We start from the raw sequence: 13,232 nt of genomic DNA, 5'->3' as shown, positions 1-13,232 counted from the left end.
TTTATTCTCCTGCACAACGGAGATGGGATCTCTAAATTGAACTCAAAATGATAATAATAATAAACTGAAATTGAGATTTTTTCAGTTTTGGCATTACAATATACAATACAAATACCATAATTAACATACACGTGAAAGTGTTTATGAGAGTGTAAGAGACGAAGTGAAAGATACAAGGAGTGGGAAGGCAACAGTGAAATTTCAAAGAAGAAGAATAAATGCAGAGACCATAACACAGAGTGGGGGAAGGAGAGAAACAAGAATGCTACTTTGTTTATGAATGCAAAAGCATCACTCAGCTGGCTGCTCTATATCAGCGTAAGCAGTTTCAGGTTGAGCTCGTTCAGCTTCCTGGACTTCCTTCTCGGTCTTCCTCCCCTTCTTACATTTGTAATACACATGCATGAACGTCCCTATGGCTCCATACTTCTTTCGGCACACCTCATAAAGTTCTGGCTCAAACATTTTCCAAAACTCTTCCTCGGTCATCTCGGTCACTGAGTGCTGTGGTTGGAAGCCATGGATTTCAATGAGCCAGTTCCCCATGTTCTTGACTGCCTTAACGCCGTCGTAAACTTCTCCTCTTAGGACGGCTCCGGGAGCATAGTAGACTCCGATGTCTGTGTACATCTGAGCGTAGGGGGTGTCACCCTGCTTGAGTTGCAGCTCAAATCCTGGTTCAGGAGTCACCATTGTTTTGATTGGGGGCTTGAACAATCTGTGTGGGCAGAGCCATAATGGGTACACCTGCAATGACAAAACAAACAACAACAGATGAGGGGAGACTCCTGGTTCTGTAGTATAATTGTTACCAATTCAACACTCCAAACACCCCAAATTCTCATTTGAATTGCTATTTTGAATGGTAAGATGTTCAAAGCACAAGAAGAAATTACCTCCATCTCTTTGTGGATCCACTCCAACGTATCCCCGATTCGTCGAAGAGGAACGAGCATGTCCTGAACAATATGCATCTCATGGTAATAGTTTCTGATAGCCTCACCTTGAGTAGCCTTCAGCAGAGAGACCTTGGGAGGCATCATCCATCCCAAGAGAAACCGGAACCACCATTGATCAGCAAACGGAAGAATAAGCTTTCCCTCCCAATACAAAGATCTAGTGTGCCTGTGATAGTACTCTCTTGTTGGGATATACTCCACAAACTCCCCCTTTTTCAGTGCTTTTTGTGCATGCTGGTAAAACCAGGGCTTGAACCACCAGCCTATGCTGTTGATCACATTCCCTTTCTTCTTGGCCTCTTCACTGGATGCATATCTTCCTGTCATACACACGGCTTCGGTAGGAGAATAAATCATGGTTTCTACGAAGTCAGGGACCTTCTCAGGGTTATCTTGATCTAAATCTCTTGGTGTAAATGAATCCATATATGCCTGCCCAATCTCCTGTAGGTTGCCTTTGGCAGGTGTGTATGTAAGCTTCATATATTCCTTGATATGTATAAGTTTGATCTCAGCAGACACAAGAAAACCAAGAGTCCCTTGAGACCATGGGATGGCATAGAAAAGATCAGAGTATTCATTATCCTTGGTAGCCCTTACGACCCTGCCGTCTGCAAGAACAATTTCATAGGCCACAACTGTATCAGAGAAAAGACCATAGATATGGGAGCTTCCTTCAATGCCATAGCCATTGATGAGGCCACCAACAGTAAGATCATCGAGCTCGGCAACGACTGCGAGTGAAAGGTTCATGGGAATTGTGGCTCTAGATATCTGTCCCATGTTCACATGGGGCTCAACTTTTGCAATCATTCTCTCCTTGTCAATGTCAAGTATGTTGCGGAAAGCCGATAGATCAACCTCGAAGTGTCGTGCTCGTTTGTAGTCAACATTTCGCATTCCCACCGCAAGCCAAGGCTTGCGGGCCGTGCAGACAAGACCATCCTTCGAAGGGTTTCTTTCTTTGAGGCGTTCAACAACTTTCTGGACATTTTCTTCATGTTCAATCTGGCGCTGCTTGTAGGACTTCCTCTCAGATCGTTTGTCTCCAAGATATTGCATGAAGTAGAAACTGAATGAGAACGGAAGAACTACAAAAATAACCAGAATCCATCGAAAATTAACTAAAAAGTCCACCCAGCCTTTCTTCCTCTTTTGTGGCTTGGAGGCCTCAACGTCTGACATTATGGCGAATCAAGATGCTTTATCTCCTGATAATCACAGGCTAAGCGAATTAGATTTCACAAAATCTTCATCATTTTCCAGAATTACAAGTTATTCTTCATGACAATAAACTGTAAATACAAATCCTTAGAATTGTTCAACTAGGATTGAAATTACCCTGCAAAGAAAGTTGTTCTTGGCTATGCATGATGAATTTTTGATAGATCAAACAAATTAATCGTCATGAAAGTGTCTAAAATTTGAAAAAGACAAATCAAGGAAGAACAGTGGAATCAAGCCAGTGACAGTTTAAGTGATCATAAAGATATATCGGCAAAGTTTGAGGATAAAAGGATCTTGAACAGGTTCTATCATCAAACACAAATAGGGAAAAACATCAAAACTGGTTCTATCATTTGATGAAAACGATAGAAACAATTAGTACCCCATGTGTTGTTGAAGTAGAAGACATTACAAACCAACCACATGGAAAGTTGGGGAAAACGACAATTCATTTCAATAATGACAATAAGGACAAAACAAAAGCAGCACAACAATCAATGAGAAAAGGAAAATTTCACTGTGTAATGCACAAAGTTAACTATCCAGAACTTTCTCTAACAGAATCTCAAGCACTTTCCCGGAAAATCAAACCCAACGCTTAAACCCGCAAACTTCCCCTTTCAATTTCTTTCACCTCCAGAAGCAAAACAGAGAGAACAAGCCACCAAAAACTGATAAACAAACATCAATCGTAATAAAAAACAGTAGAAAAGCGAAAAATCACAAGAACAAACAACCCTAGCAAGAGAAACTCGAATTTCTCAGCAACCAAACACGATTGAAGAGAAGAAAATGAGAAACGAAGTGGTGAGAATCGGAACTGACCTAGAAAACACCGAGCTAGGAAGAAAAAAAAATCTGCAGAGGAAGATTGCAAGAACACATAAACCAGAAACAAAAATGTGAGTGAAAAATTTATAGATATGAGAAGGATTGAAGCAGAATGAGAAGAGCAGCCAAGTGGCCGGAAGTTTAACTGTTTTTGGCAGCAAAGCAAATGAAAGCGGGAGAAAAATATTTAAATATTAAATAAAATATAATTGTTTTAATTATTGATTTTTTTTTTTTTCTCAACCCTTGACAGCTCACTCTAAATATTTTAATCCAATTTTTTCATTAAAAAAAATATTGTTTTAGATAATTAAAACATAAATTATAATGTATAACAAACGTGGTCGTTATATTTATTATTATTATTATTATTCTAAATATGACAGCAAAATTTCACTTATAAATATATTTTTATATTTTTTTCAATAATTATATATATATCCGTATAATTAATAAGAAAATATCATATTTTAAAAGATGTTAAAATTAAGTAATAAAAATAATTAAAAAAAAATAGACGAGTAGGTTAAGTATTCTCTAAATAAATATATATATATATATATATATATATATAATTAAGAAGAAAATACCATTAATATTTTTTACCAGCTCGATAAAATAATTTATCATGTGAGAGACGTTATAATTACTTCTTTCTTAAGAGTCGTGAATTTAAATATGGGTATTTTAGAAAATGTTGTTAAAATTAAGTAATAAAAATAATTTTTAAAGAAAGTAGACGAGTATGTTACGTATTCTCTAAAAAAATATTATTTATTTTTTTATTATTATTATTAACTCTAGGTCAAACTTTGTATTAAAGTTGGCGGGTTTTAAGATATGAATGTTAGATGCTTTTTTATTTAGTCGAGCTAACTTTATATTAAAGATGATATTAGTTTGATATAAATCAATTTTAAGATAAGATTGTTAGATATATATATTTTATTTAGTCGTGCTAAGTTGGGAGAATCTATCGGTTTGACTCGAGAAGGTATGTATTTGCTTTGCATCTAGTTGTTTGTTGGGCTTTATTCATCACGAACATCGTCGCTACTTAATCGTGAAATGACCTCTTAAGTTTAGAGATTAAATATATGTGTTGGGTTTTGTGATTTAGAGTAATATTTATAGTGTTACGTACCCGTGATTTCTTGATGATGACTCGAACAACTCAAATAGAACTCACAACTGTACCGTATTCTATCTCTGGGTTAGATTGGGTGGTCGGGTTGTTCTTTTTTTAATTACTATTTAAAAAACTAAAGTTATTCACAATAAATATAATATTAATAATTAAAATATCATAAAATTTTAATATCGAACATTTACAAATCACAACGCATCATTAACATTAGTTATAAACATTAAATATTATTAATATTTTTAAAAGCAGGATAAGGTTGGATTTGTAACCCTACTTTCTAGTTGGTTAAGTTACCGGACAAAAAAATAACAATCTGCAAATGGGTTTAAATTTTCAAAAATTTCAAACGTGAATCGATTTTTTTTTTTTTTTTTAACTCAACCCGTTTGTAATTTGTATTAGGTAGTCGGGTTATTGGGTAAGTCGTTGCTATTGCCTTTTTTGCTTACATCATATATAACACCAATTTCAATATCTCAAATCTTGCTTTCAAAACTCTCTTTCGAAATCTCTCTGTCCCTGTTTTCTAAAACTTTCTTCTTGAACCGAAGCCAGAGGCTCGAGCATACGTTGTCTGGCCATAAGCAACGCAAGAACAAATTTGCATAACTCACTTGTTGCTGGGAAGTGAGTGTCGCACAATCGCAAGTCTGCTGCCGTCAAAAAATGCGATTGTGACAAGTGGTACTACAATAATGTGTTCGATTATGTACTGAATATAATTTAAAATATAAATATAAAATTAATTAATAAAATATATAATTTAATCTAAAAAGTCCAAATAATCCAAAGTATTTATATTTCTAAAATACAATAATTTAAAGAAAATTAAAAAGCGAATAATTAGGTAACAAATTAAGATTCCAATCCCAATTATATATTTATAAAAAAGATTTCGAATAAAAATAAAAATCCAAAAATAAAATATATAATATTCGAAAACAAGAAAATTCCAATGCTACAAGCAACTGACAGCTCGACAATAACAATAATATTAATAATAATAATAATAATAATAATAATAATAATAATAATAATAATAATAAAACAACTCAATGATTTAGTCCCTTAATTATAGCGAAATTATATAAATTAATTTATCGAGCTGTCTCGTGCCTAGTTGGTTATGGCTTTTAGAAATCGGGTTCCTTCTCGTCTACCTCGACGAGACATGATCTATATAATAAGACAACATACCGACTAGACCCATTTATATTTATGATTAAATTTATTTTTTTTAAATAAAATAAAATTCATTGATTGGTTTATCACGAAAGACACGTGATCCTACACGATAATATCAATAACAATTTTATTTTATAAAAACACGTTTATATTTTATTCTATTCATATAGTAATGTAGGTAATTTTTATACGACCACAATGATAAAAATATATTATTATGATGCTTAAATTAGTTAAGATTTTACAAAATAGGAAGAGTTTACGTTCGGGGGCTATATGACCCATTTAGGATTTCGTCGATTTCTTTTCATGTTAGGTTAAAAAAGGATCAAATTGAGCTCGATTAAGATTATACGATCCATGAAAACAACTCGGAAATTTTGGGTTCTCTTAATTATTTATCAATATCAATGTATTTAATTATTGTTTTTTTTTTCAATTAAAAAAATACAATTGACAGCGAGGAGAGAGAAAAACATATAAAAAGACAAGAGAAAAAAATAAAGGGTAAAAGCAAAATAAATAAATAAATAAATTTATGGTTTTTTTTTTTTTTTTTTTTTTTGTAATATTTTAGAAATTTTCATTTAATTACACTTTTTTAGAAAGTAATATTGGTTTTCATATTAGAATAATGGGAGTGGTTGACATTATGTTTTCGCTTTACAACTTTATGAAATAAATAAATAAATAAGATCGTCGAGATCTTAAATTTTGACGATATGGATTCAACAAAGTAATTAGAAAATCGATAATTTTATTGACTAATTTTGTTCAATTATTTTCTTTAAAAAATTTAATATTTTTAATGTTTTTTTAATCGTCTATTCGTTTGTTTTTTATTTTATTAATAAGGTATTTTAATTGTTGTTTTCAAGTTGTACGAGAGAACTCTTTACAAAAACGTGATACGTGATATAACATCTTTATGACTTTCATTTCATCACGTGTAGCGTTATTGTTCTTTGTGTTCATAAATCATGTGATACAGATGGAGGCCTAAAAAAGACTAGATAAAAACAAAAGGGACAGATGAACATTAGGTTAACTCGGCTCATGCAAGGTATATTCAATGTTCTAGTCTCGAGGTTCTATTATAAGGGTTTGAAATTTGAATCTAACACGCGGTAGCCTTGACATTATACAATATCTCCACTCGTTTAAATTGAATTGCATTCGATATTGAACGTTTTTCTCATAAATCAACGTAGCTTTTCAAAAAGTTAAAAAATATATTTAAGTCATTGATATTATTTTTTTTATTTTTTATTTGACCATTAACACCATTAACCATTATTAAAAAGTTTAGAAAAATATAGACTAACTACGTTTCATAAATTATCTCAATAGTTTTTATTATTTTAAAAGAAATTAAAGGTGTTTTTAAAGTTATTAAAAAAGTTTAAAAACTTTTGAGAATTTAAAAATATATTCCATCCAAAACTATGGTAAGAGTATTTTTAATTTTTTTTTTTAAATTTAAGGGTATTATTAAATATTTTTTTTTAAGTTTAGGAATATTATTGAGATAGAGTGAAAAATTCAAGAGTACTTTATTAATTGAGCCTAAAATTAATAAAAGGAAATATAAATAAGAAAAAATGGTCTCTCTACAAGAATTTTGTAATGGTCCAAGCCCACTACTGGTAGAACTGTTCTCCCTCAAAGTTTTGTCTAGTTTTTAAGACAGGTGTAGTTTTGTCTAGTTTTTAAGACTGTTCTCCCTCAAAGTTTTGTCTAGTTTTTAAGACAGGTGTAGTTTTGTCTAGTTTTTAAGACAGGTGTAGGGAGATGGTCCAAACCCACTACTGTTAGATATTGTTCTCCCCTCAAAGTTTTTGTCTAGTTTTTAAGACAGGTGTAGGGAGATGGTCCAAACCCACTACTGGTAGATATTGTTCTCCCCGAGATGGTCCAAACCCACTACTGGTAGATATTGTTCTCCCCTCAAAGTTTTTAACCACTACTGGTAGATATTGTTCTCCCCGAGATGGTCCAAACCCACTACTGGTAGATATTGTTCTCCCCTCAAAGTTTTTAAGACAGGTGTAGGGAGATGGTACTGGTAGATATTGTTCTCCCCTCAAAGTTTTGTCTAGTTTTTAAGCCAGGTGTGGAAGATGGTCCATGCCTACTAGTAGATATTTTCTCCCCTCAAAGTTTTTAAGATAGGTGTAGGGAGATGTTTCTACATTCTTATAAAAGAAAGAAAAAGCCTAATAAGACAATATCCGCTAGCAATGGGATTGGACTATTACAAATATGGTCCTAGGTGTCACAATCGCACTTTGAAAGCGGACTTGCGATTGTGTGGCACTCACTTTCCAGCAACAAAGGAGTTAAGCCTATTCATTCTTGCATTGCCTACGGCCAAACAACGTATGCTCGAGCCTCTGGCCTCGATTCAAGAAGAAAGTTTTAGAAAACGAGGGCAGAGAGATTTCGAAAGCAAGATTTGAGAAATTGAAATTGGTGTTATATGGGAATGTAAGTAAAAGGCAACAACAACGTCTTACTGCATATAACTATCGGGTAGGGAGAAGTTGACAACTAGTTATAACTATCGGGCAGGCCTAAACAAGATTTTTCTGAAACGTCATACTTCCTAGAAATACAAAAATAAAAACACCACAACATGGAAAGACATAAAGGATTTGGCTTGTCATGAGCATGCGGTCATAGGCAACACGCCTCGGACGAGCATAACCGTGACACTAGGGATCGATTCTATTATTTCCTATGCCAAAAACAAAATTTCGTATATGAAAGGCTATGTAATGGCCTAAAGAAGGCCCAACTAAAGGGTTCCACTCACAGAAAATAAACTTTTGTTGAGAAAGATGGAGAGATAAAAAGGGCCTAAAAGAAGACCCAACTAAAGGAAGGACTCCAATTCAATTCAATTCAATTCAATCCAAAAGAATAAAACTTAGCTTTAAGTTGCTGGATGAGTCCTTGTAAACAAATTCTGAAGTTGCAGATTCGCCATATGGAAAGTCAGAGCAGAAGAGCCAATAGTTTCTATATACATTATCCCACTCTAGCAATTCTTACAACTAAATAATATTGGATTCCACAATATAGATGACTTATAACACGTGAATTAATATAAATGTGATGAAAAAAATATCCAAACAATTCACTAATTAGCTTCCTTCAGATGCAATTTCCTTCTTATATGATTGTGTGCAAATTGATGATGAATAGAACTCACGAGTTTGATGCATCACCAGAAGAAGGCACAGGTCGGGCATTTAATAGATGCTGAAGGGCTTTGACAACAATGCTCATGTTTGGCCGGAAATCTGCCTCATATTGCACACACAAGGCTGCAACAGCTGCCAACTGCAATAACGTTGCATTAGCTATTAGGTTCTTGTAACAACTTATTAAATATGGCAATATAAATAAACATGTTCTTCGCCAACCTCCTCATTCCCACCTCTCTCTCTCTCTCTCTCTAAGATTCTCAGAAAAAAAAAAAAATGTTCCTGGTCTTCCTTTCTCAAGGAAAATTAGATTCCAAAAATTGGCAACCACTTTATTAGTTATGGTAGCTCATGAGATGTACTATAAGATTGATAGAAAATTTAGCTTCTTAAAGAAGCTTTTAAATGATTTCTTCATAATGCATCATATGAGTATAGACTTTGAGAATTGATGGGAGAGGAGGCCCACATCGACTAATTAAGGGGTTGATTATGGATTTATAAGTAAGGAATACATTTCTATTAGTACGAGGCCTTTTGGGAAAACCAAAAGCAAAGCCATGAGAGCTTATGCTCAGAGTGGATAATGTCATACCATTGTGGAGAGTCATGGTTCCTAACACAAAACTCCCTCGAGATAAAAGGAGATCCCAGTGCCTCTCCCAAGTCCAAAAAAAATGGAGAACTGCTTAGCATTATTCAAATTACCTTTGCTACTGCCTTTGGGGGGTAGTCTCCGCCAAGCCTTCCATCGACACACTGCCTAACTTTATCTTCACTGAGTTTTGGTGCAGCCTAATACATTAAGATAACCCTGTAAGTTAACTTGCATGCAGGGGAGATAATATATAATCCAATTTTGAGGAGGGAAGAGAGGAAAAAAGAGGGAAAAAAGTGAAAGCCAAAGGGAAGAAGGACAAAAGAAAATCACCCAAGTAACTAGACTTTGTTGTCCTCGTGGTAGCGTAGGATCTACAGGTTTTCTCCCTGTCAGGAGTTCAAGCAAGACTACACCAAAGCTGTATACATCACTCTTGGCATTCAACTGACCAGTCATAGCATATCTGCAATATATAGAAACAAAGTAAACAACTATTCTGGCTCAAGAGGAATGCATTAATTCTTTCTTTTAACGAGAAAACCAAGATTTTATTGAGAAAAATGGAAGAATACAAAAGGGAAAGAGACATGCAGTTCTATCCCAGGTGAAGAAACTACCAAGTAATTACCAATTATCAGAGAATTCACCTACATACAGTCATCTGATTAATAATAATTTGGGTTTACAAATTCTCTTCCAGGTGTGGCAGCTGGAAATACTAAAGGTGAAATATTAGACATTGGCACAATTGATCAGGTACTTGCAAGTTTCTTGGTTCACTAAACATGAGATTACGTCAAAACTCACAAGAAATACGGTTGGAGATGGAAATGTAATTATTTTCTTGTATGTGAACAGTGAAGTAGGCAGAATTGTATTTTAAGTCAAAATCCAATGAAGCCAAAAATATAGAATTCATAATAGAAAATGTTATAATAGTAAAATCCATTTGAAATTTAGTTTCGCAATTGATCAGAGATAGACATCTTACTCAGGAGCATGATAACCAAAAGTTCCAAGAACACGGGTAGAATGAAGACGTGCTGCCATATCAGGAGCTTGATTGGATAAATCAAAGTCAGCAATTTTAGCAACATCATTATCAAAGAGAAGTACATTGCTGGACTTAATATCACGATGGATAATGTGGGACTCGGCCTTTTCATGCAAATACTCAAGTCCTCTAGCTGCCCCCACAGCAATTTTCACACGTTGAGCCCATGATAGAACGGGACCAGGCTGGGCTCCTTTCACACCTTTTCTTCCTATGTAAAAAGTGCATGACAATACATAAGATTAATAACTTGAAAAACAGTGAATGATATCTGGTAGTAGATGTTTATGATACATAGGTACAGAAAAATAAATGTAAACTTAAAAAACATATCAAGTTTTTAAAAGTTTTTGACCAGTAAAGTTGGGACACGAATCATGATTATACGTACCATGAAGAATATCATGAAGTGATCCATTAGAAGCATACTCGTATGCTAGTATGCGGGAACTCCCATCAATGCAATAACCAAGCAATTGAACAAAATTTTCGTTCTTCAACCTTGAGACCATGGAGACCTAAACATTTATCATATTTTAGACTTGATAAGTACAGATGATGAAAAGTGGGGTTTTTTTTTTTTTTTTTTTTGCTCTGTATATGAACCTGGGCTAGAAACTCGTCATCAGGCTGTTTGCTTGCATCTAACTTCTTGATCGCAGCAGGCTGCCCGCTTTTAAGCAACCCATAGTATACTCTTCCATATGAACCCTCTCCAATTAAAGCATCATTTCCAAAGTTGTCTGTTACTTCCGATAGTTCATTGAGGGGTATGCTAGGCACTAATATTGGTTGCATTTTGACAGCTTGAGTGACTGCTGGTGCAGCTTCGGGTTTATGATAACCTCCATTGTTTCCTGTAACACAATATTCAATATAAAAATTACGAACTAATGAATTACATTATTTCGAGAGCAAAATCACGGGAAATAAGTGGGAAAATACGTTTTTTGCAATCTACAGAAATGACATTGAAAAAAATCCTTTTAATTGTTACTAGATAAGTTTCCAAATCTTCCCATGGTGCTAACAGATTACCTGAAGTGTTTTTTGCTGCATACATGCCTCCATTGTCAGCTGCTTTCTGAATTTCATCTTCCTCACAGCAGCGAAAGCAGCTCATCTTTTCCCTAAACTGACCAAAGTCCTCATTAAGTCATCTTTAAAAGGAGAAAGCATCTCTATGAAATAGATAAAATTACATATACTTGAAACCAAATTTAAGAACCAAAAGTCTCAACATCAATTTTCAAAAAAATTTAACTCCACCGAAAATTAATCACACCAAAAGTTCAAAATCTTAAAATGTATCAAATCCTCCAAACGCCACAAACAACAAAAAGCAGCAGAATCATTTCATCGTTTCCAACTCAAAGAATGACAGCACACGCTACTGCCGCTACGCATCAACTCAGTCCAGTTCAACCGTCTAATTACCAGATCAAACAAGTAGCAGCCAATAAACCGACAAAAAAACAAAATAATAATAATAAGCCAAGACACAACAAGTCAATCGACTCAAATTCATCAAAATTAACATCATCGCCACCAATTTCCACAAAACCTAACCATTCACCAAGAGCATAAGAACACAACAAACTAAAATCGAAACCACTAGAATCAAAACTAGCAAGAGCTTGATAGCAGTAAAAGGATCCATCTATACCAGAAAAACAGAGTAATCCGACAAACTTCAAGAGTTGAAAGCTTCGATCGGAGTGAGAACAAAATGTAAAGAAGAGTATCTGTTTGTCGTCGTTCTGGTACTACGTGATCCGAGCTCCGGCGAAGATTGCGCTGCGTATTTTATTCTGTAAACTTTATCTCTATAGTAGCTTTTTCTTCCCTCCTCAAAGGGTCTTTATTGCCTTCCTTTTTTCCCTCTTTTATATATATATATATATATATATATATATATATATATATATATTTTTTAAATTGAAAGTCTTGGTCAATCCAAAAGTAATTAATAAATTCCATAGATTTTTTTATATATATATTTTATAGTGCATGAATCTATACTTTCACATGTCAATAATTTTTCCAAATATTTAAAAATTTAACTTATTATTATTTATTTAAAATAATATTTTAAAGCAGTTGTTGCATAGCTCGGGTCGGAGCAACACGCCATAGGACGTTCAACCGGCAGTTTCACGATCGGACACAAATGAAAGAGGAGGACAATGACAATAGCGAATTCTCCATAAATCTCGAGGCTCCTATAAAAAAAAATACTCCGAAGGCTTTAAAATAAATTAATTAATTTTAATTTATTTTTATATATTGGCGGTTTGATTGTTTGACGGTTGAAGTTGAAAATATCCAAAGAAACAGCAATTGTTTATTTGTTTTCAAAAAGGGACAAAGACTTTATGAATTTTCTTTCTTGTCTTTTAATAAATAATATAAGAAGACTTTTCAATATTATATTCATAAATAAATAATTAATTATATTTATGTTATTTTAAGAATTAAAAATTTATTAATTTGAAAGGACGAAATTGTTTAATTAATTTGTTTATTCATTTTGAGGTTGTCGAATTTGACTTTCACGCCTGGTCTTCAAGCGCGTCGTTATGGTCCAAGGTGGAAATTTAAAAAAGACATTTACCACGTGTCAAGAAATGATTGGTTGAGTTCATGAAATTTCAGCTACCGAGGATGTTGACTCGGTCTCTACCAAATTCGAGAATTGTCTTTTCAACTAACCTTATTGGAATGGAAGTTATTTTTTTCCCACAAATTACGAATTTAATAATTTTTTTTTATTATTTTCAGCTAATTATTTAAAATTATCTTTAATAAAATATGGATATTTAATCATTTTTCGAAAATAAAATAAATCAATTTCAAAAAACATTATTAATTTATTTTCTAAAAAACAAAATAATAATAATAACAATAAACGAATGTTAATTTGATGGGCTGACTACTACTGTGTTGATCCAAGCCCATAAACAAGCACAGCCTGAAAATATTTTTTATTATTATTATTATTTTTTTATTAATCTAACGA

The 13,232-nt window shown here is 33.4% G+C and overlaps 2 protein-coding genes across 4 annotated transcripts; both read right to left on the bottom strand.

Moving 5' to 3' along the window:
• Nucleotides 1–48: 48 nt before the first annotated feature.
• Nucleotides 49–3,187, bottom strand: LOC111787724 (delta(24)-sterol reductase). 2 transcript variants are annotated; one of them, XM_023667759.2, is made up of 3 exons: nucleotides 3,012–3,187; nucleotides 897–2,170; nucleotides 49–747 (listed from the first exon to the last, which is right to left on the bottom strand). In XM_023667759.2, exons 2-3 carry the CDS (start codon nucleotides 2,142–2,144, stop codon nucleotides 292–294), a joined length of 1,704 nt encoding a protein of 567 aa, XP_023523527.2. In that variant the 5' UTR covers nucleotides 2,145–2,170; nucleotides 3,012–3,187; the 3' UTR covers nucleotides 49–291. The 2 variants fall into 2 exon arrangements, with proteins under 2 accessions (XP_023523527.2, XP_023523528.2); XM_023667760.2 differs by lacking the exon at nucleotides 3,012–3,187 and adding an exon at nucleotides 2,301–2,545.
• Nucleotides 3,188–8,262: 5,075 nt separating this feature from the next.
• On the bottom strand, nucleotides 8,263–12,055 carry LOC111789183 (pto-interacting protein 1). 2 transcript variants are annotated; one of them, XM_023669856.2, is made up of 8 exons: nucleotides 11,880–12,055; nucleotides 11,252–11,348; nucleotides 10,820–11,070; nucleotides 10,605–10,731; nucleotides 10,151–10,424; nucleotides 9,490–9,622; nucleotides 9,267–9,353; nucleotides 8,263–8,694 (listed from the first exon to the last, which is right to left on the bottom strand). In XM_023669856.2, the coding sequence occupies exons 2-8, from the start codon at nucleotides 11,334–11,336 to the stop codon at nucleotides 8,560–8,562; spliced, it is 1,092 nt and encodes a 363-aa protein (XP_023525624.2). In that variant the 5' UTR covers nucleotides 11,337–11,348; nucleotides 11,880–12,055; the 3' UTR covers nucleotides 8,263–8,559. The 2 variants fall into 2 exon arrangements, with proteins under 2 accessions (XP_023525624.2, XP_023525623.2); XM_023669855.2 differs by having other exon boundaries at nucleotides 11,252–11,343; nucleotides 11,880–12,054.
• Nucleotides 12,056–13,232: the final 1,177 nt, after the last annotated feature.

This window comes from Cucurbita pepo, chromosome 2 (assembly GCF_057944985.1).
Source record: "Cucurbita pepo subsp. pepo isolate OVF chromosome 2, ASM5794498v1, whole genome shotgun sequence".
NCBI lineage: Eukaryota > Viridiplantae > Streptophyta > Magnoliopsida > Cucurbitales > Cucurbitaceae > Cucurbita > Cucurbita pepo.
This window is presented reverse-complemented; position numbering and strand designations above follow the sequence as displayed.